Raw genomic sequence first — 26,154 nt, 5'->3', positions numbered from 1 at the left:
AGGGGGTCCCAAACTTATTCTCAGATGAAGCCTCTTCTGTCCCTGTGCTGCAAATCTTGTGTGCTAGCAATGGGACTGGGAGAAATGACAAGCAAGTGCTAAACTACACATCCAGCCACCTGCATGGTCCTGAGGAGGCCTAGGTGGAAGGGCCCACCTAGGCCCTGGTGTCCTCCTGGCCCAGTTCAACCCTGAAGTTACATAAGTGCATGTCTGGAATGAGATCCAAAATATGCTCTGGCATTTCAAGTACACAAAGGCCCACACAGGCCACAAATAGTGATTGTCTGTGGCATAATATAGCGGCCCCTCTGGCATTGCCCAAATTTACAGATTGCCAGTCTGGGCCTGCATAAATGACCCTAATCACTTGGGAAATGATGAGCCTTGCTGTACAACACCAGCATGGCCACCTTCTGGAAAGATAAGCAATAATGTACTGTAATAATGATCCACCCCCCAGTCCGGCTGTAGCTCACACCTCTCCCGCCACTGGTCTGAAATTAGGCGGGACCATCAAGAATAACTGAAACAAAAATGGGCAGGGTTTTGAAATTAACTGGGTAAGGTGGATTGGATTCCAGTCTAATTTAAAAAAGCTTTTTTATAGAAATAAACCAAATATATATATATATAATTGTCCAGAAGTGCCTGCACTCATACTTTGAGTCGCCAGAGGTGCACGATCAAGGATTATAATATAAACAAACGAAGGATCAGCACTCTCTTGTGAAATGATGCTCTTTTATTGATATAGCATCTCATCCAACGTGGGGACCTTTCTCAAGGGAAAACGCTTCAAGCAAAACGTTGGATGAGATGCTGTATCAATAAAAGAGCATCATTTCACAAATTACACAGTGCTGATCCTTCATCTGTCATGGGGCTAGACATATTGTCAATTTCCCAGCTGCCCCAAGTCATGTGACTTGTGCTCTGATAAACTTCAATCACTCTTTACTGCAGTACTGCAAGTTGGAGTGATAGCAACCCCCTCCCTTCCCCCCCCCCCAGCAGCCAAACAAAAGAACAATGGGAAGGTAACCAGATAGCAGCTCCCTAACACAAGATAACAGCTGCCTGGTAGATCTAAGAACAACCCATGTCTCACTGAGACACATTCAGTTACATTGAGAAGGAAAAACAGCAGCCTGCCAGAAAGCAATTCTCTCCTAAAGTGCAGGCACAAGTCACATGACCTGGGGCAGCTGGGAAATTGACAAAATGTCTAGCCCCATGTCAGATTTCAAAATTGAATATAAAAAAATCTGTTTGCTCTTTTGAGAAATGGATTTCAGTGCAGATTCTGCTGGTGTAACACTATTAACTGATGCGTTTTGAAAAATACATGTTTTCCGATGACAGGATCCCTTTAACTTTAAAGTGAACAAGCCCTTTAATAGCACTCCTAGGGTTTTTTTTTTTTTACATAATTTACCCTAATTCCCCAACCCCCACATTATTTACTAATGTTGAAATCAAGATGTCTTCATCCATGGCTTTTGTTGCCAAAGTCCAATGCTGTCAATGTAAAAGATCTGAGAAGAGGGTGCTATGGCAGCTTATACTCTGATGTGGTAATAGAAATGTGCAGGAGAGAAATGCTGTGTTTGCACTTTATTTACAAGGAAAGCAAATGAAGCATCCTCTGTATAACCCACCGTCAGTCTGAAGCAAGTGCATATAACATGCTTCTGAGCAGAGGAGCCCTGTAGTTACTGAGCTCTGCTCATGAGTTCCTCCAGAGAGCGATCCCTGTGATTGTCATAGACCAGGAGGACTTCCTTAATGTCATCCTGCTGGAAGCCCATGTCATTGAACTGAAGCAAGAGACGGAGGTACTCTGCAGCCTGCAGGGACACAAAGAAGGAGCTTGGTACAGACACTGGCATTGATCACTGAAACCCTCCACAGTTCATAGCTAATGTACCTGAGAAACAAACAGGTTTGCTTTAAGAAGGAAAGGAGTTGTTAGTCTTTTAGGGCTATTCCACACGGGGAGATAGCCACGCGTTTGCGGTCGCGGCGACAAAGCGCCGCGCCAGTCGCCGCGACCGGCGCAGGCGACAGTTTTGTATGGGTGCCTATGTAAAAACGCCTGTGCTAACCACACGAGGCGATGCGCTTTTCAACAGTCGCCTGAAAAAGCCTGGCGAGGCATTTTCAGGCGACTGTTGAAAAGCGCATCGCCTCGTGTGGTTAGCACAGGCGTTTTTACATAGGCGCCCATACAAAACTGTCGCCTGCGCCGGTCGCGGCGACTGGCGCGGCGCTTTGTCGCCGCGACCGCAAACGCATGGCTATCTCCCCGTGTGGACTAGCCTTTAATAGGGAAGGTGTTGCAGGGAACACGATCCATTCACAGAAGCCTATGTAGCGAGAGCTAAAACATAAAAAAACACTTATCCTGCCAGGGACGGAGTTAAAGGAGAAGTAAAGCTTAGCTAAAGAAGTAGCTAGAAATGTTGTACATGATGTTTTGTGCTTCTGTACCAGCCCAAGGCAACCACATCCCTTTAGCAGTAAAGATCTGTGTCTCCAAAGATGCCCCAGTCGCTCCCCATCTTCTTTTCTGCTGATTCACTGCACATGCTCTGTGCTGCTGTCACTTACTGAGCTTAGGGACCCACTCACAATATACAGTACACATAGAATAGAAATGTCACAATATAAGGCTGATTAGTTATTAATACAGATAATTACTGGCATCACAGAAACCAGAGCAATTAGCATCAGAATTTAATAAGCAGACCTGTAGCATCAGTTTATATTACAGGACAACCTCATTTTCTGCTTGATAATTAGTAATGATCCCTAAGCTTAGCTTCTCAACAGCTGCTCAGAGCCCACTGAACATGTGAGTGTCACAGACACTTTCCAAGATGGTGACCCCCTGTGACAAGTTTGAAGTCCTGAATCATTGCTGCTATTGACAAGCTGAAACTTTAGGCTGGTGCAATAAGTTCACTATATAAAATAAGGTATTTCTAACCATATTCATTTTTAGGATTTAGTTCTCCACCCCTCGCGCATCATTACCCCACCCCCTGCCCAGATTACACAGGGCGAAAAGGTGCAACCCTAGTTGGTGAGTCTGTTAGTTATAGTTTAACAATAGCTGGTAGGTCGCAGGATGCACTGAATGATTTAAGTCAGGGGGTCCCCAACCTTTTTTTTTTACCCGTGAGCCACATTCAAATGTAAAGGGGCAACATCCCAAGTTCTGGTGATCTTTTCTAAGCTGCCCCAAATATACATCATTTAGGAATATGGCAGATGACACTGCTCTATTAATTAGGAATACAATTTATTGTTGCCAATATTACTTTAAATATTTGCTTTATCATTTCTGTTCCCAGGAAGAGCAGCAAATAGCAGAATGAATTTGTTCTGGGAGGGAAGAGTTTCTGAAGAACCTAAGCAGTAAATGACTTGTTTTGTTACAGAGGGAATCATAATTTATGCGTTTGTCTTCATATTACAAATACACTGTTTCCATTATAAATGGAGAGGATAAAGTCTTGCCTTTATTCTGCTCAGTTTGTTTCCATACAAAGACACTAAACTCTTTCTCTGAGTAGTTGTTAATATTTGAACACGAACCAAGCCCCGCGTCTCCCCACCATCGGCCCTTGTGCGTTATATGAAGGCTCCCTTCCAAAAGCATGGACTGGAAAGAGTCTGTGTCAGAGGAATCATGTTGTTTTTTTTTCTAGTTATATAAAATATTAAAGGGTATATAAACCCCAAAATAACATTTTTGCCTAATGAAAGCAAATGCAATTCCAAGCAACCTCCCATATGCTTTAAATATACATTTTCAGCGGTTATAATAATACATGAAATTGTAGTTAACAATAATATTATTATAATAATTATATTTCTGTCCCTTTGTACTTCTGGGTTTGTCTTGTAAAACCATTGTCCCACTAGTCAGTAGTCTGTTAATCAGCAGGCTTCTGCTACATTGTTTTGAAGGTCAGAACCAACAGTGACATGGACAGGCAGAAACTGCTTTCAGAAACAATTATGTTTACAAATAATCTCAAAACCAATGAAAACATGTAATGAATGTACAGTATACTAGAAAGCTGCTCAGAGTTTCAAAAATCTTAGGCAAAGTGTAATTTACTGGTTTACAGTTCCTTAGAATTATTTGGATAAAATGGAGTCTATGGGAGGCAGCCTTCCCGTAATTCGAAGCCTTCCAGATAACAGATTTCATACCTGTATGTATCAACCACAGTGTGCCAGAAAGCCACTGGATTATACTAGGGATGCACCGAATCCAGGATTCGGTTCAAGATTTGGCCTTTTTCAGCAGGATTCGGATTAGTCGGAATCCCTCTGCATAGCCGAACGCTAATTTCAATATGCAAATTAAGGGCGGGGAGGGCACGTGGCTTTTTGTCACAAAACAAGGAAGTAAAAAAAGTTTCCAATCCCCACCCCTAATTTGCATATGCAAATTAGGATTCAGATTTGGTCCGGTATTCCACCAGATCTTTCGCGAAGGATTCAGGGGTTCAGCCGAATCCAAAATAGTGGAGTATACCATTACCATGATGAAGGGAGCTTTTTTAATACACCATGGCCCGTGAGCTCACAACCTCTTTTGTCCAATAAAGGTCATCGATTTAATTCAACGGTATAATTGTTATATCAGTGCAACAGCATTATACCCACACCAACCATCCCTTGTTTGTTCAGACTAAAGCAGTTGATGGCAGGAGCCCACTGTATATAATGATGCTGCTATCACACTACCATTACATGATGATATAATGAATAAAGTAGCCCCTATTGTAAAATATAAGGATATCATAAGTTACCGAGGCGTTCCATGACCATATAAAAACACGAGGCCGAAGACTGAGTGTTTTTATACAGGTCATGGAACTCTGAGGTGACTTCTATTATCCTCATATTTTGGGGTACTTTATTTATTATAAATACAAAAGTTTCAGTGAGTCACAGAAATGGCATCACTAAGCTCTGATTATAACTGATGACATCACTATGCACAGTTTATAAGGATATCATTTACAGGATAATGATGGCTTTAGTGTATTTTATAAATGTAATATGCAGTCCTGGCATCTATGTTGTGAATACATTATGTGTTTTTCTGTGCATTACACCAACACTGTCAACCCATTGTCTGTTCAGACCAAGTTACCCAATTCCATGATTCTCACTGCAGTTGCACTACAATTGCTCTGCATGATCCATAATCTTGTGGGGTCTGGGAATTTGCCTCTATTTGGACCTGAATAAAGACAACTACTTTGCCACTTTTGCACATAGACCATAACATACATATATAGAATGTCTGTACCTCGTTCTACCTCCCATCCACAATTTATTAACCCTTCCATCCGTTCTGCGCTTATTATTATTCCCTCCCCTTTTTTAGTTACCCTTTATATGAATAAAACCACGTGCACTATTAGACAACGCAGAGCAAAATGGTCTGATCATTGCAGCACATCCATGGTGGGAAGAATTAAGTTTGAGCTTTAAATAAAGTCTATAAAGGAAGAAACAAGGCGTTACATACGGAGTTCCAGGGAGGCCCCAATGACCCTGTGACAAACATGGGCCTGAAGCAATGTCTTGGGGCTTTTCTCACAGCCTCTGCCTGATCTCTAATCTGGTGCAAACAGGAAATCAGTGTATTTTCCCAGACAAAGCAGAGCTCTGAGCAGTTATACTGCACTGTCCCAGCACAGGCCACTCACGCAAAGGGACAAAAACCTAATGCTGCATTTAATATGTTGTATTAAATACTGTACTGTTACCTACTCTACCTGCCCTCTGCATAGTTTGCCATCTGTCGGTTCTTGGCGTAAAAAACCAAGGAAAAAGCATGGAGACAATGTCCCAGCAGGGAAAAAAAAGATTCATCTGGTTTTGCATATTTTCTACTTAAATAAACTGTGCATCTGGAAATCATTAACCCTGAAATTCCTATAGAGGAGAGAGTAATGTGACAGCACTAAATCGAGGGAAATCTATTGCAATAAGTATATATTTACATTTATACATGTTCAGTAATGCAATAATGGCATGCTATGGAAAGTGACACCTAATATATCATTGGGAGCAGCAAATTTATTTTCAAATAGAGCTTATTTGCATGTAAAATAAAATAATGTAGTAGAAGAGGCCTGTTGAACTCGTGTAAAGGTTGAAAAATATTTTCCCCCTGAAATTCTCATTGGCCCACTTTACTTTTCGACAAACAATTGAGGTTTTCCATCAGTAACGATAATCGTTAGTCCTCCTCGAACCACCATATTAGTTTATACCCTTCCTATCGAAGAGCTGCATTCCATTTGTGAGTTATGGCTACAAGTCCAGTAGAAATGATCACAGGCATAAAAAAAACCACAAAGGAAACAGTGATCCTTTAGCGGAAAGATGCAGGAATATAACTAAGATAAAACAGAAGCATGAAGGTCAGTGTGCCTGTGGGGTGGATAATGGCACTGATATTTACAGGGCTATATGTGCAATAGTTGTTTTCTTCACTGGTGTTATGTCAGCATAGAAAATGTTGTGTGTGCCACATTTACTTTAGGTAGGCCACAATACTTTGTTTATATTATTACCTTTATCTCAGAATTCTGGAATATTTCCATGGCCTCTTCTACCAAAGCCTCTTCATACCCAACTTTGCAGAGTCTGTCAGTGGCTCCTAAGTATCCAAGGACCTATGGAGAAAAAAATATCGGAATAGAGGATCCTGTAGTTTAACAAGTTGGATATCAAATCAGCTATTTAGGTGCATGTTATAGTGCTATGAACACCTATCCTATTTGTTTTTGGGTTAGCACCAACTTGTAGCCAATCAGAGAATATGAATGTTTGCAAATTAAACACTGACAACATTAACTCTCAACGCCAATCATATGTAATATGCCTCTACATCAAACAATTGATATATAACTCTAATAAAATATAATCTAAATGGCACTCACAAAAGGACTTGAAGAAGGGGGATTGCCCACGAAATGTTTGCTGAGATGTAATAAGATTAGATAGAATAGGATGTGAAGAAAAAGCATCAAAACTACTGCATGTTGCTGTTCATGTGCGTGCCATTTGGACTATGGTTTATTGGAGATATACATTTTCTCTGTGACCAATACAGCATTGCTAATATATCTATACAGTTGTATGGCTACATGCATGAACTTCTTCTGTTTCTTAACTCTCATACAACTTCTTTGCCGTCACATGTATGAATGTATTTCTACAGCATACCATCATCGATGCAACATAACCAAACACACACAGTGCACCTATATTGTATATATTTTTCAGTAGCACTATTTAATGGGCCTGTGGAGCTGGCTGTTTGGGACTCAGTGTGTTTAAAATGTCAGGGCCTATTTCTAATCTTAGTCAGGACATGCGGATGTTCCAGTAAAGCCTGTAAAATCATTAGCAATGCTATTTTTGGAATTCGAGGAAAAACATTCATTTCAAATCTGAAGTTGACTGTTGCAGTTTGAGGGGGATTTAGTGGGTGTTTCGGGGAATTGGCCTGCAAGTTTTTTCTTTGCTTATTAGCTCACAAGCAACACTGTCAGCCCCGCCCATTGGAAAACAAAGCCCCCACCACAGTGAAAAAGCAGCCACTGTCACGGACGCAATTATTTTTGGCAGTGACCAAAGTTTTTGGTGTAGTTAGGATTTTATGCTGTCTTTCATACCAATTGTCAAAGCTTTAACTGTTACTGCCTAACGTAGCATTAATTACATGGGATTATAGGAGTAAGTCATGCAACAGGGCCGCAACCAAAATCCCTCATTATGTGCATGCAAGTAGACAAAGTACTTAGCACATTCACTCTACTTCATTATTGCTACATAACTTCATTCTGTTGTTGAGAGCGTTCTTATTTTTCAGAAAACTCATTGCTATTGTTCACCTGCTCCAGGCTCTGCTCTCCCATTTTCTGAAGAGCGATCATGGCTCTGCGCAGTGGGTACCCCAGTGACGTCACAGCTTTGATGACATCACGCTCTTCTTGGCTAAGGGCCAGCAGGACATCCCTTGATGAGTCGGGCAGGCGATGTCTTGTAGGAGGAAGGCAAGAGTATGGGCTCAGAGACTGAGAGAAAGGAAGAGGGAGGGATATAACTGGCAGTTTCAGTGTAGAAAGGTACAAAGAACAGGGATATAATACATGTAGGAGTCATCAGGGACTACTAGGCACAGCTATGTTGTGATCTAACTACAAATCTTAAATTTATTGATCCAAATGGCCGATGCTCATTACCGGAGTGGTGGGCTTGTGGCATTGTATTGGTGGGATGGAGCCTGCACTGTAGGGTCTCTTTGCTTTGCAGCAGCAGCTGGGAGCAGGAGGTGGTGGAGCTGGACTGAGGGGTTGGACATAGCGATTGTGACGGGAATGATGATTTTGGGGAAGTCCTCTACTTTCAGACGCATCCTTGGTGGGGTGCACGACAGCCGAAATCCTTTTGTTAGCCAACTCTACCTCACTTTTTGGACTGTTTAGAGGGGTTAAGGATTTCCTCTTCTTATTGTTGCAAGAGGAAGGAGAAAAGTCTGTTTTATGACAATGGCATCTAGATGGGGGGCTGAGTACAAATGGAGCAGTGCGAGGCCGGGATGACCGCTGGGGCAGAGGACTTGTCTTGCAAGATCGTGACCTTGCCTCTCTTTGTCTTGCTTCCATCTCACTTTCCTCGGAGGTAGAGTACTCATCATCCTCAGAGTAGCCATCCTCTTCAAAAATGTCTCCTTTTTCTATGCTTTCTAGGGCACCCCAGCTGCTCCTCTGATGTATAGGAATGGCATCTGAGGTGCTCAAGCTCCTGCATCTGCGCATGGTAAAAACGGGTCTCTGTGGGCTTGGCCGTCTGGTTGGCGAAACACCCCTCCCGTCCTGAAGCAGCCAATAAGGTGGGGCAGTGGGCCTGATATCAGCAGGAGAACCATTTTTACTATACAATCCTTCTATCCACTCCAAGACCTTCTTCTCCATTGTAAAATCATGCTATCAAGAAAACAAAATAAATATTGTTGTGCCCAATAAATATAATGTAGTTATGTAGCTGTAGACCAACTAATTCATAAAGTACCACTAAAGTGCAGCTTAGGGGTAATATTTTAAAAACACATTGGTCAGGGTACAAAATATCAGTTTTCCCTTATGGGAAAATAAAAATATTACAAGAAAGTATGTTCTCTATGCTCAGTAAGTGATGCCCCTATATTTCACAATGTGGTTGAATGAATTAAGATAGACATAAGAAACATAATACATAACTATCGTCATCCTTTAGCTATAAAACAATACTTTTAACTTTTGCGTAAAACTATTCTGTTATAATAATCAATCTGCAATTCTTCTCTTGGTCTTTTAAAGGGAGAAACTGTTGAGAGATACTTAAAGGAATAGTAACACTAACAAATGTTTTAAAGTAATTCAAATATACACTTAATGCAGTGTTGCCCTGCACTGGTAAAACGGGTGTGTTTGCTTCAGAAACTATATTCATACTATGGTTCATATAAATGAACTGCTGTGTAGCAATGGGGGCAGCCATTCAAAGCACAGTTTAAACAGTAGATAACAGATGCACTCTGCAGAATTCTCCTTTTTCAGCTTGAATGGCTGCCCCCATGACTGCTCAACAATGTATTTATATAAACTATAGTAGTCTTGCTAAAGCAAATGCATAACTTTTACCAGTGCAGGGCAACAGTGCATTCTATTTGAATTACTTTAAACCATTTCTTGCTGTTACTGTTCCTTTAAGCTTCTTAGAATTGACAAGTGAGATTAAGCCGTGTCTCATACAGAGGGGAATTCTGTAACTACTGCACTGAAGCATATGCAGCATCTACTCACTCTGCAGTAACCCAGACAGGATTTCATGAGGATTGCTGACCTGTAGTTCACAGCAGAAGCCTTGGAGGTTACTGCACTTTAGATAACCAGGTCACATTCACCAGCCTTTTGGCCTCTGTGTCTCGTCTAAACCACTTGTCTTTATCTTTAGATCATCTCTCACATATAATGCAAGCTACAGACATCACCATCTGTTGTTTTCCACTTCTCCCACCTAACAGAGACGCAACGTTTCAGTGATAATCTCGATATGTCAGAGAGGCACTTTTTTTGCACGTTGCTTATTGGTTGTCTCTCCTGTTTGCGATACTTCCCAATTTTTCTTTTCGCTAATGTAGAATTATGAGTTACACTGAACCTTCATTTTTACATCCCTTGATTTAGAATTTTGCTCCATTTTACACAATTTTTTCTGGTCCCCATGAAACACGTAAAATGGGATTTCTACTGTATTTGGATTTTAGCAGTCTTCCTATATACATATATGGGAGCTGTTATCCAGAATGCTTGGGACCTGGGGTTTTCTGGATAATTGATCTTTCCGTAATTTTAATCTTCATACCTTAAAGGGGAACTATCGCAAAAATTTAAATTTAATATAAGCTTCATCATACTATAGAAACTATAAGATATTATAAGAAACTTTCTAAATACAATAAATTAAAAATTCTGTACCGTTTCTGAAATAATCAAGTTTATCTTCACTATCCCTCTCTCAGCATCTGTTTCTCCTTATTCTGTCTTCATGCAGCAGTTGGGTGTCAGATATTCATTGACAGTTAGAGCCAAAATATCTTAAAATATTTTGCCTAAAAGATGTATTAAAATCACCAGACATCGTGTCTCTCTACATGCAGGATTTGTGCAAAAAGCAGTTATTTTGTTAGATTTTGTTTGTAATGGAATCAGTTATGTGAGTGAGCTCTAATTCATCTGCTAGGAAAGGAAGCTCCCCCTCCCTATAGAAATATTGGATCTAACTGTCAATGAATATCTGACACCCAACTGCTGCATGAAGACAGAATTAAGAGAAACAGATACTAAGGGGCAGATTTATATTTTTATGAAAAAAATTCGAATTTCGAGTTATTTTTTGTGTACTTCAACTAGGGAATAGTCCACATTCGATTCGAATTTGGAAAAAAAAATCAAAAATTTATCATATACTGTCTCTTTAAAAATTCGACTTCGACCATTCGCCATCTAAAACCTGCTGAATTGCTGTTTTAGCCTATGGGGGACCTCCTAGAACCTGATTGGAGTCAATTGGGGGAAAAACGTTGAATCTAATTCGATTGAATGCGCTATTCCTTCAATTAGTACGATTCGATTATGGGCGAATATGGACCTATTTGATCAAAAACTGACCTATTCGACCAAAAAAACTTTGATTTAATTTCGGTTGGTCTTTTTGAATTCAAATTTCTAAGTTTTTTCAATTCGAAATTCGACCCTTGATAAATATGTCCCTTAAAGACGGATAATGAACATAAACTTGATTATTTCAGAAATAGAAAATAATATTTAATTGATTGTATTCAGAACGTTTCTTATTTCAATATAAGTAAGCTTAAATTAAATTTTCATTTTCGCAATAGTTTTCCTCTAAGTCTACTAGAAAATCATGTAAACATGAAATAAACCCAATAGGCTGGTTTTGCTTCCAATAAGGATTAATTATATCTTAGCTTGGATCCAGTACAAGCTACTGTTTTATTATTACAGAGAAAAAGGAAAGCATTTAAAAAAATTTGGACTATTTGGAAAAAAAAGAGTCTATGGGAGATGGTCTCTGTAATTCAGAGTTTTCTAGGATAACGGGTTTCCAGATAATGGATCTTATACAGTTTACTCCTTGTTTGATAAATTATTGCAAGACCCATGCTAACTGTATTACTTGCTGTCGTTGTACAAATAAATAACGATGAGTCTGAAAAATCAAACTCTGCTTTAGTCTCTTAAAATAAACTGTAATTTAGAAAATATAATCAAGGCTGCCACCTAATGGTAATATCAGAGTTTAAACAAAAAAAAATAAAAATTAAGTTTGTGTGTGTGTTCAGTGTTGCTACATGTAAACCTCAATAAATGTCAATTACTGTTTGTTTTATATTATTTCAAATCTGCTTTTCTCTTACATCTTCCCCAGCATCCAAGCATTGTCAGCGAACCTGTCTTTGCACATATTGTTCCAGGATTCAGTTAACCCTTGGGTTGCTGAATTTCAGTTGAGCTAAAAGCTTGGTATTAGCATAATAAAAATGCAAATATCTTAGAAACCACTAAAAATAAATGCAATAAAGTTCTCAGCATAGCACTCTGAGTAAGTTTTCATCGATTCATTGTTTGGGTTTAATGGGCAGACTAGAAAGGTAATTCATAAAAAAAAAATATTATTTTTGCTTTTCTGGAAGAGAAAGTCATTTGACTACTTACAAGTAACTTTAAGCACCACAGCTGCATCATTCTGTAAATGATATATAATCTCTGCAAAGTGATGTGAAATATGTCGGCACTATATAAATAAGTGTTTATGCACAGGAAGAAAATTTGCATAAATGCAGCTGATCATTATAAATAACAGTTGCACAAACAATGGTTTGGATGGGTGACCCACATCTGAGTTCCTATACTAATGGATCACTCACCACAGTGCACATTAGTAGCTCGCTGCAGTCTGGGATATTGATATTTGATGGGCTGATAGGCCTTTCCACTGATGAAACCTTTGTGTACTCTTCATGGATTTTGAATGGAATTTCATCCAAGAAACTCATTCTGGTAGGATCTTGATGGAACCTAAACATGGGCAGCCAGTCAACAAGCATTAATAGCACAAAAATCACAGTATATGTACAAAAAAAACAGAACATGGCACCTTCCAACTAGTTTCAGACGAAAATGTTTAAAATGTTGAATGGCTACGATATTTCCCCAAAAAGGTTTGTGTTTTTGTACAGAGTAAAAATGTATAAAATTAGGGTTAGATTATTGCACTTGCATTTGCAGACAGAAAAAAGGTGCACATATACATATTTATGTGTATTACCATTACACGTCTACCTACTCAGCATACACCCCCCTGACCAGTAATACCACAAGAGAGAAATTTGCAAAGCAGATGGATCACCATGAATGGGAATACATACTGCTCATTACATACTGCTCATTACATGGAATTGTAGGGGGTAAATGTCACCCTTTGCTTTCACATGTTGGATTCAATTACGTGTGGAATCTGGGATGCCAAACTTCTGCTTCTATTCTGAAGTATAGTCCTTAGCATCATTAGCTTGCTTACTTGATTCTTATAATAGAGTCCCTCGTTCAATAAGAAGTAGGTGTTTGCAGAACTGCAAATCACACAACACCATAGCTATTCTTGTCTCTGTTTCATTCTTACAAAAAATGATTCCTTTCCTTCCTCTGCTATGCTAGCCAACTACAGGTAGTGCAGGGATTTCCACCTTATTCGGAAATACAAATACAATTATCTTTAACTGAGAAGGCATCCATCTAGAGTTATCCAGAATATAGGTCCCCGGCTGTTTTCAAACATCAATCACACTATTGATGCACCAGTAAAATATAAGAACAAGAAAACATGATACTTACTAAGATCACCCAGTCAGTCTAAATGTGAAGAACTGCTCCGTTTTCATTCACCCCTTTCTATTGTGGCATTAAAACAAAGCAGTAGAAATTGTGTGCTTACCCCACAAGTGGATTTGTCGTCCAGTGACTATACCACAGGCAATCAGCAATAGGTTTACAAAACTCTAAAAGGGTCTCAGGAAATCAGCTGGTTCCCATCATCCTGTTGGCACAATAAGCAGCCTAAAGGCTTAAATGGGTCATGTCCTGCCACGTGCATTACTTCTTCAGATCACACAACACAGGTGAAGCAGCCTGCAGCTGGAAATGTAATCCTATCAAAGCTGGAACAGGAGTGTGGCAAGAAAATGTGACTCAATAATGATACAGTGCGCTACAGAACTAAAGTGTTACCTGTAGGAGGCGAGGACTGCAAACAGAAAATTATTGAACATGTGACAATAAACTCAAGTGGTAACGAAACCTTTAGATCCAGGAAATCAATCACATGCCCCATTAGGGAGCTACAATTGCCAGAAATGATTACAATCCAAAAAGTCACAAGTTTCCCATGTTTGGGTTAAACACTGGAACCAATAACTCAACATTTTATTTGGGGTCTGCCTAAAATAAGATAAAGTCTTATGTTACATGCAGTGATCCAAATCAATCCATTACACTGCAGTAAATGGCAATAAGCATAGCACTGTATAATAAAGTATTGCACAACACTACATTACTGAATTAAAGAGGGTCCAAAGAAGGGCGACTAAGCTGGTAAAAAGTAAGAAAAATATCTGCTCTAAGGAAAGATTGGCCAAGTTGAGGTTGCTCTAGCAAGAGAATAGGCACTAAAGGGGATATGATAACTATAAATATATTGTACAATAGTCTCTAATGCTTTATTTACCAGTAGGTCTTTCCAGCTGACAAGAGGGCACCCATTCCAATTAGAAGAAAGGAGGTTTCACCTAAATATTCGGAAGGGGTTTTTTTTACAGTGAGAGCCGTGAAGATGTGGAATTCTCTTCCTGAATCAGTGGTACAGGCTGATACATTAGATAGCTTTAAGAAGGGGTTGGATGGCTTTTTATCAAGTGAGGGAATACAGTTATGGAAGATAGCTCATACTACAAGTTGATCCAGGGACTAAAGCTGGCCATAGATGCAAAGATCCGATCGTACGAATCATCGTACGATCGGACTTTCCCATCTCCCGACCCGCCACTAACCATTCAGATCAAAGTCTTACCAGTCAGATTAGTTAAAGAACAGATCAGCCGATGTTCTGCCCCTGACAGCAATCGTACGATATCTATGTCCAACCAAAGCTAGTGACAGTCTCCCACTGAAAATCGTACGATCGGCAATACACGCAGAGATATTATCGGCAGCCGACAGAAATTTTCTAACCTGTCCGATCGACCAAACGCCGATCTCCGCCGGACGAAAAATGTCAGGACTCTCCACACACAGTTCGAAAATCGTACGAATCCTCGATTCGTACGGTCAGATCTTTGCATCTATGGCCAGCTTTAATCAGTTTTTTTCTTCAGTGTATACAATAGAGGAGTCCAAGTTCCCAGGCTCACTTCATAGCTGTACTGATGGCTCAGCTCAATCTAGTCAGTGGTTGACTCAAGATATGATCCATAAAGCTTTAATAAAAATTAAAGTAAACAAGGCTCCAGGGCCTGATGGCATACACCCCCGGGTTCTAAGAGAGCTTAGTTCAGTTTTAGACCAGCCCCTATTTCTGATTTTCTCAGATTCACTTTCATCTGGTATGGTGCCTATGGATTGGAGAAAAGCTGATGTCATTCCAATGATTACGATTTCAGCTTGGAAATTATAGGCCAGTAAATTTGACATCTGTGGTGGGCAAATTACTTGAAGGCTTGTTAAGGATCACATTCAAAATGTTGTCCTAGTGAATGGCAAATTTGATTGCTTTTTATTATAAGGTAAGTAAGATGCTGAACAGTGGGGGCAGTAGATGTGATCTATTTGGATATTGCCAAAGCGTTTGATACTGTGCCCCACAAACGACTGCTTTCTAAACAAAGGTCTCTTGGGCTTAATGAAGTCGTTTGCACATGGATAGGAAACTGGCTACAGGATTGGGTACAGAGGGTGGTTGTTAATGGGACATTCTCTGCTTGGAGTAAGGTTCTTAGTGGGGTCCCTCAGGGCTCTGTATTGGGTCTACTTTTATTTAACTTGTTCTTTAATGACTTAGCAGAGAGTATTGTAAGTAATTTGTTCATTAATGACTTAGGGAGGGTGTTGTTAGTAATATATTAGTGTTTGCAGATGACACAAAACTATCCAGCCCAATTAATTCCATCAAGGATGTGGCATCCTTGCAACATGATCTTGACAAACTGGCACTCTGGGCAGCTAAGTGGCAAATGAGATTCAATGTTGATAAATGTAAAGTCATGCACCTGGGATGTAAAAATATCCAAGCCACTTATACCCTTAATGGGACTGTACTAGGCAAATCCATTATGGAAAAGGACCTTGGAGTCCTTGTAGATGATAAACTTGGCTGTAGCAAGCAATGCCAGTCGGCAGCATCAAGGGCAAATAAGGTCTTGAGCTGTATTAAAAGGGGCATTGATTCACAGGAGGAGGGGGTCATTCTTCCACTGTATAGAGCACTGGTAAGGCCCCATCTAGAATATGCCGTACAGCTTTGGTCCCCATCACTCAAACAGGACATTATTATATTAGAGAGGGTGCAGAGAAGGGCAACTAATCTGGTAAAAGGTATGGAAAACCTTAGCTATGAAGAAAGTCTGGCCAAGTTGGGGATGTTCAGGCTGGTTTAAGGGGTGATATGATAAATATGTATAAATACATAAGGGGATCATTTAATAATCTCTCTAATGCTTTATTTTCCAGCTGACACAAGGTCACCCATTCCGATTAGAAGAAAAGAGGTTCTGCCTAAATATTCGGAAGGGTTTTTTTTTTAGGGATGCACCGAATCCACTTTTTTGGATTCGGCCGAACCCCCGAATCCTTCACGAAGGATTCGGCCGAATACCGAACCGAATCCAAACCCTCATTTGCATATGCAAATTAGGGGTGGGAAGGGGAAAACATTTTTTACTTCCTTGTTTTCTGACAAAAAGTCACGCAATTTCCCTCCCTTTCCCTAATTTGCACATGCAAATTAGGATTCGGATTCGGTTCGGCCGGGCAGAAGGATTCGGCCGAATCCGAATCCTGCTGAAAAAGGCCGAATCCCGGCCGAATCCCGAACCGAATCCTGGATTCGGTGCATCCCTATTTTTTTTACAGCGAGAGCTGTGAAGATGTGGAATTCTCTCCCTGAATCAGTTGTACAGGCTGATACATTAGATAGCTTTAAAAAGGGGTTGGATGGCTTTTTAGCAAGTGAGGGAATACAGGGTTATGGAAGATAGCTCATAGTACAAGTTGATCCAGGGACTAGTCAGGAAGGAATTTCCCCCCCCCCTGAGGCAAATTGGAGAGGCTTCAGATGGGGTTTTTCCCTTCCTCTGGACAAATGGCAGATTGGCAGTTTAAAAAAAAAAGTTTAAAGGTTAAACTTGATGGACGTGTGTTTTTTTTCAACATGACTTACTATGACTAACTTATTATGACTTGTCAGATTGCCAATTTGGAGTCAGGAGGGAATTTTTTCTGCTTCCGAGGCAAATTGGAGAGGATTCAGATGGGTTTTATTTTTGCCTTGCTCTGGATCAACGAGCAATTAGGCAGGTTATATATGGATTTAAAGGGCACCTATCACAGCCGAAATCAAACACATTAACAATCTGACCAGTACAAGCTAAACACATTTAATCAAACTACATATATAGTTTTTTGAAAAAACTGCAGGTTTTAAAACAATCCCTTACTTTGTCAAATGGGTTCTTTCACTGAGGGAGGCCATACTGGGACTATAACAGAGACTCTAAAATGCAAATTTCAGGAGCATGCTCAGATTGTAACACTGCTTTAAGTATTCTACCCAGAATGCCTTGTTTAAGTAAACTCCTCCACTAGAAGTATCAGGAGATTTCCCTATCTTGTCCCCTGCTGGTAAAATCATTATGCAAATGAAGGGCACACAGTAACTTCCAGCAGGTGGCAGCACTACTGAACAGCAGCTAACACAGAGGTTTGGCTGATTTGAAAATAGCTTAGAAGGGTTGATAAGCAAGCAAGGAATTTCAACTGAGCATGTGCGAGATTTCAGAACTACAGTTGGCTGGGAAGATATAGGTAGGAGGAGCCAGTGAAATCCAAGATGCCTGCCTCAGCTAGAACTGCAGGGGAGATAGGGGAGATCTTGCAGAAGGTATAGTGAGCTGATCATTTACATTATACAAACAATTCTAACTATTTTAAAAATCGGATTTCTTGAACTTTCACATAGTGTATTTACTTAGTAAATGATTTTGGTCATGATTGGTGTCCTTTAAAAGGTTGAACTTGATGGACATGTCTTTTTTTTCAACCTAACTTACTATGCATGTTACAAGATTAAGAAGAGACGAAAGGGTCTTTCATGATTTATTAAAAAAGAATACAAAACATAAATGTTATTCTGTTTGGCAGGGGAATTACAATACATTATAGTCCTTGACAAATGTTTCTCCAGTACATGAATGAAAGCTGTTATGGCACACAACTACACATTCTCATTCGATCTGTTGCATAGCTGTGGCCCAGGTGTCATTGGCTGGGGGTCCTGGAAGTACCCAACCTCGAGGGATGCTGCCAGCATCTGGGTGATCTGCTTTCACTAGGAACTGATCCCATTCATGCCTGAGAAAAGATATACAGAACCATCTTAAGCACACACATATTACATCACTTTGGTGTGCTAAATTGTAACACCCCTATACAAAAGCCAGTAAACACTCCATTTAGATTTTTATTGAATCACTACATCAGGACAGAATTATTCCTACAGAGGTGCAATCCTGGAGTATAAATGTTTACAGTACTCCAGCCAATGCTCAGCATGAATCGGTATAGGAGTGTGCATGCATATAGACACACGAATGAAAACACTGACTGGAGAAATTTAAGAATATTTATCTCTAAAAGTTATGGTAACAGTAAATTGCAAAGGAAACAAAGGAAAGAAGAAGTCTGAATGCAATTTAGTCATTAAGCTTAGTGTTGTTTTTTGTTTCAGATCAAAGGATTACTGGCTCTAGGATTATCGTTGCTTTTCCATATGTCACTACACAAATTGAGAATTATTAGATGAGCATAGTTTACATTCATCAGCTCTGTAAAACTAAACTAAAACAATCAATGCCTGTTTGTGGTTTTTATAAAATTAATAATATATATGTACAGTACCATTTTTTTTCAATAGTTTTTTTGTTTGCTTACTGTTTTTGTATATGACTTCTTGGGCTAGCAAGTATTTCCATGCAATCAGAATTTATATAAATAGCTTGTCATTAAGCTAAGTGATGTTTTTCTTTTCTGATCAAGGGATTACCGTCTGTAGGATTTGCAGGATTCCCCTAAGTCACTACATGAACCAGAATAATTGAAAGTGTACACTGTATAACAAATAGATACTCACCGTATCTGTACAAGTGAAACCACAGAGTGCTCTGCTTGCAGATAATACTGGCGGAAAGGTTGAAGAGGGTGAAGTGGTGGTAATGGCTCTGCAACAACAACAGTTAAATGCATAAGGCACAAGCCCCAAAACATATAAATCAGATATATGTACCCACTCAGGCTTGTCATACAAATAAAAAAAATGTACTTTGCTATATACAAAGGGGTTAGTCACTACAGCAGAAAATCTTGCACGGCATATTAATACATTTCCCTCATTCAATAATAGCCACAGTGCTCCTTAAAGGCATAAATCACCTTTACGTTATATAGAATGTAAAATTTCTAGTAACTTTGTTTATTTTTTTATAGTCTTGGAACTATTTGCCTTCCTATTTTGCCAATTCAGTTTTAAAATGGAGGTCACTGACCCAGGCAGCCAAAAATCTACTGCTCTGGAAGGCTACACTTTTATTGTTACTCTTACTTTTTATTACTTATCTTTCTATAAAGTCTCCCTTCTATTCATATTTCAGTCTCTCATTCAAACCACTGTCTGGTTCGTAGGGTAAATAGGAAATCAGATAGCTGCTGAAACCAAACACAACCCAAAAGCTAAATAACTGCAAAACCACAAAAAATGAAGACCAAATGTCTACATTATACAAGTTTCTTTACTTTTTTCTACTATGTAAAAGGAAATGTAAAAACCTATTAAGTTTACCTTTAAAAAAGTTAATATCAACAGAGAACATGAAAATAGTTTTCGGCTAGTGAGCACTACTCCACCAATCTCACTCACCTTCATCTCCAAACAATACAGAGTCGAATTCTCGTTGCTTTTGGAGGAACTTCTCCCTTTCCTTTTTCTGTCTCTTTTCCTTGTCCCTCTTTCTTTCTTCAGCCTGCTCACCCTCTACAATAACTTTTAGTGCTCGCTCTTCAACATCGTACAAAGTTGTGCGTTTGCGCACTAATGTTCTGAGCCTTTGGATATGCTTCTCAAACGTTTCATCAGCAGAAGGCGGTGGAAAGACACCTAGAAAAGAAAAAAAAGGTATAATAGATAGTGAGACATTTTAATGGGAATGTACATTCAGAGAAAACAACGGCATAATACATATATTCAGTTAAGATAAACACACATATACTTAGCAGGTGAAATTATATAACATATAAGCTGCAAAGTCTATTGAACTTGCGTAATGTTAATTATATATTATTTATTGTCAAACTGTTCTCTATAAGGTTCCAGCAACTTATAGTAAAGAAGCTTATCCCTCATAAAGAAGGAAGATCTTTGAAAAAAGGCATGCCTCCATCAAAGTTTACCCTTTGTGTTAGTGAAACCTGCCTAACTGCTAGTTGGATGGTGAGTCATGTCAAGAGTGACAGCATGCAGAGACAGAACGAGTGACTATCTAAGATATAGTATTACCCTTTAACACCACAGACAGGGAAAAGAAATTATTTAAAGCAGATGAGTTTTGTAGCTGAACAATAGTTGTAGAGCTACCAATTGAAGATCTCATGGGAAATGTAGGGGGTTACAGTTTAGCTATAGCTTTAGAAAAAAAATAGGCTGAAGATATAGTTCCATGTAAAAAATCATCCTAGAAGCTATACTACCAAATGCTACCAGTGCAACTGTTATTTTTTTTCCATTTTATAGGTATTATCAGTTCTACATTGCTAAAACAATGCTTTTGTCACAGAAGCTCAGCCCTACTACGAGGGTTAAATGACTTATGCTGGCAGTGTCTCTGGATGCTACTGTCCACAGTTCTCTCCTACTCATGACTCTTACTGTATAGTGTAAATTCATATACAATTGTCCATATAAACATGCTAATATTCAGGTCTGACATACTTGGAGCAATTTAGATTGTCCCTAAAGGAAAGCACTGTTTTCTGGAGAAGCATCGTGGCTACCAAATATTATTGTAACATTAGCCTTAAAACATACATAAATGGGTTTCTAAGTTAAGAACAAATTTCATATATATATATGTTTTAAGCAGTATACTAGAGTAGATAGACCAAATAAAGTTACATTGATACTGGCACACAGTGTTTTGCCCCATCCCAAGCCCAGTGTCACTACTGCATGTGTCATGGGGGAAGTGGTGTTGGCATACATTTGTACATAAAGACAGGGGCTGCTAAGAGGGGAAAACACAGTCTCATCTCTTTAACTCACTACTCAGCAGTAAAGGATACATTGTTTGATTTTTCAGACATGACTGAGCATTTCATTTTTCTCACATCTCTAACCTTTCCGTGCAGCAGCTTCCTTCCTCAGCTTTCTCAGTTTCTCCAGGGATCTCAGAACTTCCAGCATCTTCTTGGCATCACTTTGTTTCTTTCTCACTTCTGCAAGTACTCCATCAGCCGCAGCCTTCAGCTCCCTTTCCTGTGCAGAACAAGCGAGAATTTCATATTAAATACCCCTTATTGTGTAAAAATGAACAAAGCAAAAAATGCATAACCATAAAATAATTGTTTATTGCCAATATTATATGCAGGCTATAAATAGGCTTCTTCGTAGAAGATTGTAAATGATGATCTCTGACACTTTTTCCTGATAAAAGTAGTATGCCTATACCAACCCTTTTCTTTTCCTCTACTTCATGGATGCGCTGCATTCTCCAACTATCAATCCTAGCCTCCTTTTCTGCCATACGTTCAGCCTCCTCCTTCCCCTCTTCTGTATCTTGCTGTGCATGCTTTTTACGAAGTCTTTTTTTTCTAATACTTTGGAGTTTCCTCTTTACATCTACAATAAAATTTGGCTCCTCTATTGTCTTCATTTTGTTCTCTAACTGCTTGCGTATCTCAACTGCTTTCGAATAATGCTCAGTCCAAGACTCCGTAGACTCATCGCAGTTCTCAAGAGTCTTACACACAGCACTTAGCTGGCTAACTAGATGCAAGGTACTATAAACCAACTCTCGAGCACCTGCTACAGATGTGTGTCGAACAGGTTCATTTTTGGAAGGCAGCTTCCTCCTACTGTGGGACAGAAAAGAGGAAAGCCATTGCTGGTATATTTCTTTGTCAGAAGGTCCATTGTCCCCAAATTGGAACATAGCATCACCATGCAGCTCCTGAAACCTAGCTGGGCCTTCACCTTGAACAGCACTTCTGCCCTGATGTAAGTAGTCTTCTCTCTTTTGAATACTGGAACGGCCTTGTATAAATTCATCAACCTGCCCACTAAAGTGATCATGCTGTGACAACTGCTGCTTTGAATTCTCTGAGAAAATTGGGTCCATTTGTGGTGCAAAATTCATGGCTTGCTGCACATGCCGATGTTCCCTCGTCAGTTCAGATATATTATGCTTAACAGGCATACCTTCACCCAACAGATTTTCCGTTTCTGAATTCTCACTGGTATGAGAAGACTGATTTAAAACATTTCTGGGTAAAGGATGCTGAATGTGGTTGTCATTTACAGAGCCTGCATCGTTCATGTATGGCAGTGCACTAAAGTCAAAAGAAGCCGGCTGAAAGCGATGCAACACCGTTTCTGGCCTGTTGTCTTCATGCAGAGGCATGGCAGTATGAGGCCTCCCGTGCTCAGAATTGGCAGCCAGAAGGCCTTCGCCATGAGACATGCCAGCCATATGTTTGAAATGTGGAGAGTTGGCTACCAAGGGCCCTCCCTGATGGTGCATTCCAGTATGAGGAGCTCCCCAATTGGCCTGGGGTTCACCATGCTGGGGAAAGTAATGCCGGGGTTCTCCATATTGGGGCAAACAGTCCGTAGATCCTCTGTGCTGTGGCATGGAAACTCGCACACCTCCTGGCTGGGGAATACCACCTGGGTGACCCCTGTGCTCTGTAATACCACTCTGAGGCCCTCCATGGTGCGGCATTACAGCTGGTGGTACACTGTGATGAGAAACATTACTTGAGGGAGCAGTATAGTCAGGTATCACACCATGGGGTCCGCCATGTTGAGCCATTTCACCTGGGGGTCTGCCCACCCAAGGTCCACCAGTTGCCCCGCTATGCTGAGGCGCAACAACATTGGATTCTGCATTCCGGGTCCCTCTATACTGACAGACCTGAGGAGACATCCGAAATTCTGGGCCACCGTCTCGAGGAGTAAAACCTGGGGGCCCTTCGTTATGCAGAGGCCTGTAAGAGCCAGGAACCGGGAAGTTAAACCGAGGCGCTCCATGCCGTGTCTCCGGAGGAATTCCTTCACGGCTCGGCGGTACTTGCTGGCCACTCTGATAACCTGCGTTATAACCACCCGCTTGGTATTGATTCCCTGTTTTCTGGCCGCCGAATCGAGGCCGCTGCTGAAAACCATACGGATAAGGTGCTCTCTCCATGACAACAGAGAGCAAATCGTCGCCGGAAATGATGTAGGCGGAAGTGACAAAGAGTAGGCGAGCGCATCGCACCACAGCGCCATCTTCTGTATAGTAGGAGAAAGTACACTCGCTCATAAGTCTAATTAATGTACACGGTGAGGCAAGGTGTATGATTTTGTTTACAGCGAGTTAGTTACCTCAAAACAATATTCTCCCTGCTAGTTTATGTCACATGCAGTAGTGACGTCAGAGACAAGGGCGGGTGCTGGGATATACAGTAAAAGGAAGCAGAGTGGCTGGTTAGTCTGGTGCGAGTAGGGTCGGTGCGGAGTGGAGGTAGTCTTGCCACCTGGACGGTATTTTACCCATAATTCCCAATTGTCCCTTTTTCAGAGGACAGTCCCTCTTTTGACAGCTCAACCCGCAGTCCCTCATTTGTACTGGAAAGTCCCTCTTTTCTCTGCACTGAACAGCCAGAAAAAGAAACAAAGTTTCTCACTTAATTGGCTTTTAGCAGAGAGCACAGAACAGGTGCAAGTAAGACACTTTGTAACAATTTTGAGACACAAAAACACAGTTTAGATAAGGAGAAATATTTTCAAACTTTCATTACCTGCCAAATTTTGTTAAACAAACATGGTAATTAGGGGGTGTGGCCACAGAAAGGGGTGTGGTCAAAAATTGCTGTGCTACGTGTGGAAAAAACATTTTTGTCCCTCTTTTTACTTCCAAAATGTTGGTAGGTATGTTTTACCGGCCTGGCCGGTACTACAAATTTACCCGCAATGTAGCTGCCGCTAAATTTGTAATACACCTAAAAAAAGCCCGTGGCTAGGGTTTCCACCTTTTCTGGAAAAAAATACCGGCCTTCCTATATATTTAGCTTTTTTACCTATTAATAACAATGGGATCATCCATCATTTTTACCGGCCAGGCTGTTAAAATGCAGGCCAGGTGGCAACCCTACCCCCAGCCTGCTCAAAACTAACCTTTTTTCCTGGGCTTCTTGCCAAACGCACATATTGGCTCTGCCCCCTTGACATCACAACCCGCCCAGCCAATAGCGCATAATGGGCCGCCACCTTTAGCGTCACAACCCGCCCTTTTAACCCCGCCCCCTCCACCTGCTGGTGAAGATTTTTTTAAAAGTTGGCAGCCCTAAGTGGAGGGTTAGGGTTTGGTGCAGAGCGGTGGATTAGGGTTGGCTGCGGAGCGGCAGGTTAGGGTCAGTGCAGAGTGGAGCAGTGGGTTAGGGTCGAGTGCAAAGTGGAGGGTTAGAGTTGGTGCGGAGTGGCAGGTTAGGGTCGGGTGCAGAATGGAGGGTTAGGGTTCGTTGCGCAGTGGTGGGTTAGGGTCGGGTGCAGAGTGGAGGGTTAGAGTTGGGTGTGGAGTGGGGGTGAGGGTCAGGTGCAGAGTGGAGGGTTAGGGTTCGGTGCGGAGTGGCGGGTTAGGGTCGGGTTCAGAGTGGAGGGTTAGAGTTGGGTGCGAAACGGCGGGTTAGGGTTGGGTGCAGGTCACAAACATGCAGCAAGTTGTGACCTGTTGTCCACCAAGTTTTTCTCCACTACTCATATATCCAGATATTGCTGCCATTGACGAGATCACAATGGAAGGAGGGTAACCCTCAGAAAATCTTAGAGCCCCAAACCCGGGGGGAGGGACAGGGGATATGATCTGGGAGCAATGGGTGTGCTCTGAGTAAGGTAGATATTGCCCAGATACCCCCGTTTAATAGAGGCTGAAATCTCTGTTTTTAAAGTAAAGTCTGAACCTGATAATGAAAATAGCCCCATAAAAGGATTGACCTTTAGAAAATTATAAAATTAGACTGTTTGCAGATACAGAACAAACTCCTGGCTTTCTTATATAAATACTGCACTCACCATACCTGACAAACACCCCTGATATGCTCATGTGTGACTTTTTGGACCAGAATCTGCCCCCGTGTGCACAGTGACAGGCAGTTGTCATTAAAGGGGTTGTTCACCTTCCAAACATGTTTTCAGTCGAGTTGTTTTCAGATTGTTCTCTCGAAATAAAAACTTTTTTCGATTGCTTATCCATTTTTTATTTATTTTTTATTTTTTTCAAAATCTAAGTTTAAACTTTAATGTCCCTGATGTTTCAGTCTGGCAGCTCAGTAATTCAGGTGCAGATTCTGAACTGTTACAATTTTGCAACATTTAGTTGATACATTTCTCGGGAGTATTAGCAACTATTGTATCAATTCTAACAGCTGCCTTTACGAAAGTGTAAAGCTGGCCATAGATGCAAAGATCCGATCTTACGAATCGAGGATTCATACAATTTTCGGACCATGTGTGGAGAGTCCCGACATTGTAATTTTTTATTGAAGTTTTCAATAGAATATAAAATGAAAGCAGTGCATTTTCACCGTTCAATGCAATAATTTTGTACTTTCAACACTATAGCATAAAACTTATAACAACTAATCAACATATGCTTTCTGTGGTATGAGTGGACTGTTAGAAAGAAGGTGAGATGGGGAAAAAAAGAGAGAAAGGGGAAAAAAAGGGGGAGGAAATTGGGGGGAAGGGAGGGTTTAAATAAATGTTTTATACCGCTCTGATTCCTTGAACTTTAGCCATCTCCACCATATAGCCATGAAAATTATGTTTTTTTCTTCTGAGCTTGCGGATAGTTCCTCAGAAACATAGAGCTCATCTATTTTTGCAAGCCAGTCTTTTATTGTTGGTATCTGTCTGGACTTCCAATATAAAGGAATGAGATATTTTGCAGCATTGAACAGAAATGGT

At 40.5% G+C, this 26,154-nt stretch overlaps 2 protein-coding genes across 3 annotated transcripts; both read right to left on the bottom strand.

Moving 5' to 3' along the window:
• Positions 1-1,604: 1,604 nt before the first annotated feature.
• Positions 1,605-13,808, bottom strand: ubap1l.L (ubiquitin associated protein 1 like L homeolog). Of its 2 annotated transcripts, none has more exons than XM_018251726.2 (6): positions 13,609-13,808; positions 12,542-12,692; positions 8,292-9,035; positions 7,941-8,123; positions 6,615-6,716; positions 1,605-1,850 (listed from the first exon to the last, which is right to left on the bottom strand). In XM_018251726.2, the coding sequence occupies exons 2-6, from the start codon at positions 12,668-12,670 to the stop codon at positions 1,716-1,718; spliced, it is 1,293 nt and encodes a 430-aa protein (XP_018107215.2). In that variant the 5' UTR covers positions 12,671-12,692; positions 13,609-13,808; the 3' UTR covers positions 1,605-1,715. The 2 variants fall into 2 exon arrangements, with proteins under 2 accessions (XP_018107215.2, XP_041442819.1); XM_041586885.1 differs by lacking the exon at positions 13,609-13,808 and adding an exon at positions 13,509-13,601.
• A 4,221-nt stretch (positions 13,809-18,029) lies between these two features.
• pdcd7.L (programmed cell death 7 L homeolog) lies at positions 18,030-23,527 on the bottom strand. The gene is made up of 5 exons (XM_018253281.2): positions 21,662-23,527; positions 21,327-21,465; positions 19,855-20,091; positions 19,072-19,159; positions 18,030-18,293 (listed from the first exon to the last, which is right to left on the bottom strand). The coding sequence occupies exons 1-5, from the start codon at positions 23,510-23,512 to the stop codon at positions 18,167-18,169; spliced, it is 2,442 nt and encodes an 813-aa protein (XP_018108770.1). The 5' UTR covers positions 23,513-23,527; the 3' UTR covers positions 18,030-18,166.
• Positions 23,528-26,154: the final 2,627 nt, after the last annotated feature.

Source organism: Xenopus laevis, chromosome 3L, assembly GCF_017654675.1.
Source record: "Xenopus laevis strain J_2021 chromosome 3L, Xenopus_laevis_v10.1, whole genome shotgun sequence".
Lineage (NCBI taxonomy): Eukaryota > Metazoa > Chordata > Amphibia > Anura > Pipidae > Xenopus > Xenopus laevis.
Note: the sequence above shows the minus strand (reverse complement) of the source record. Positions and strands in the feature narration are given on the sequence as shown.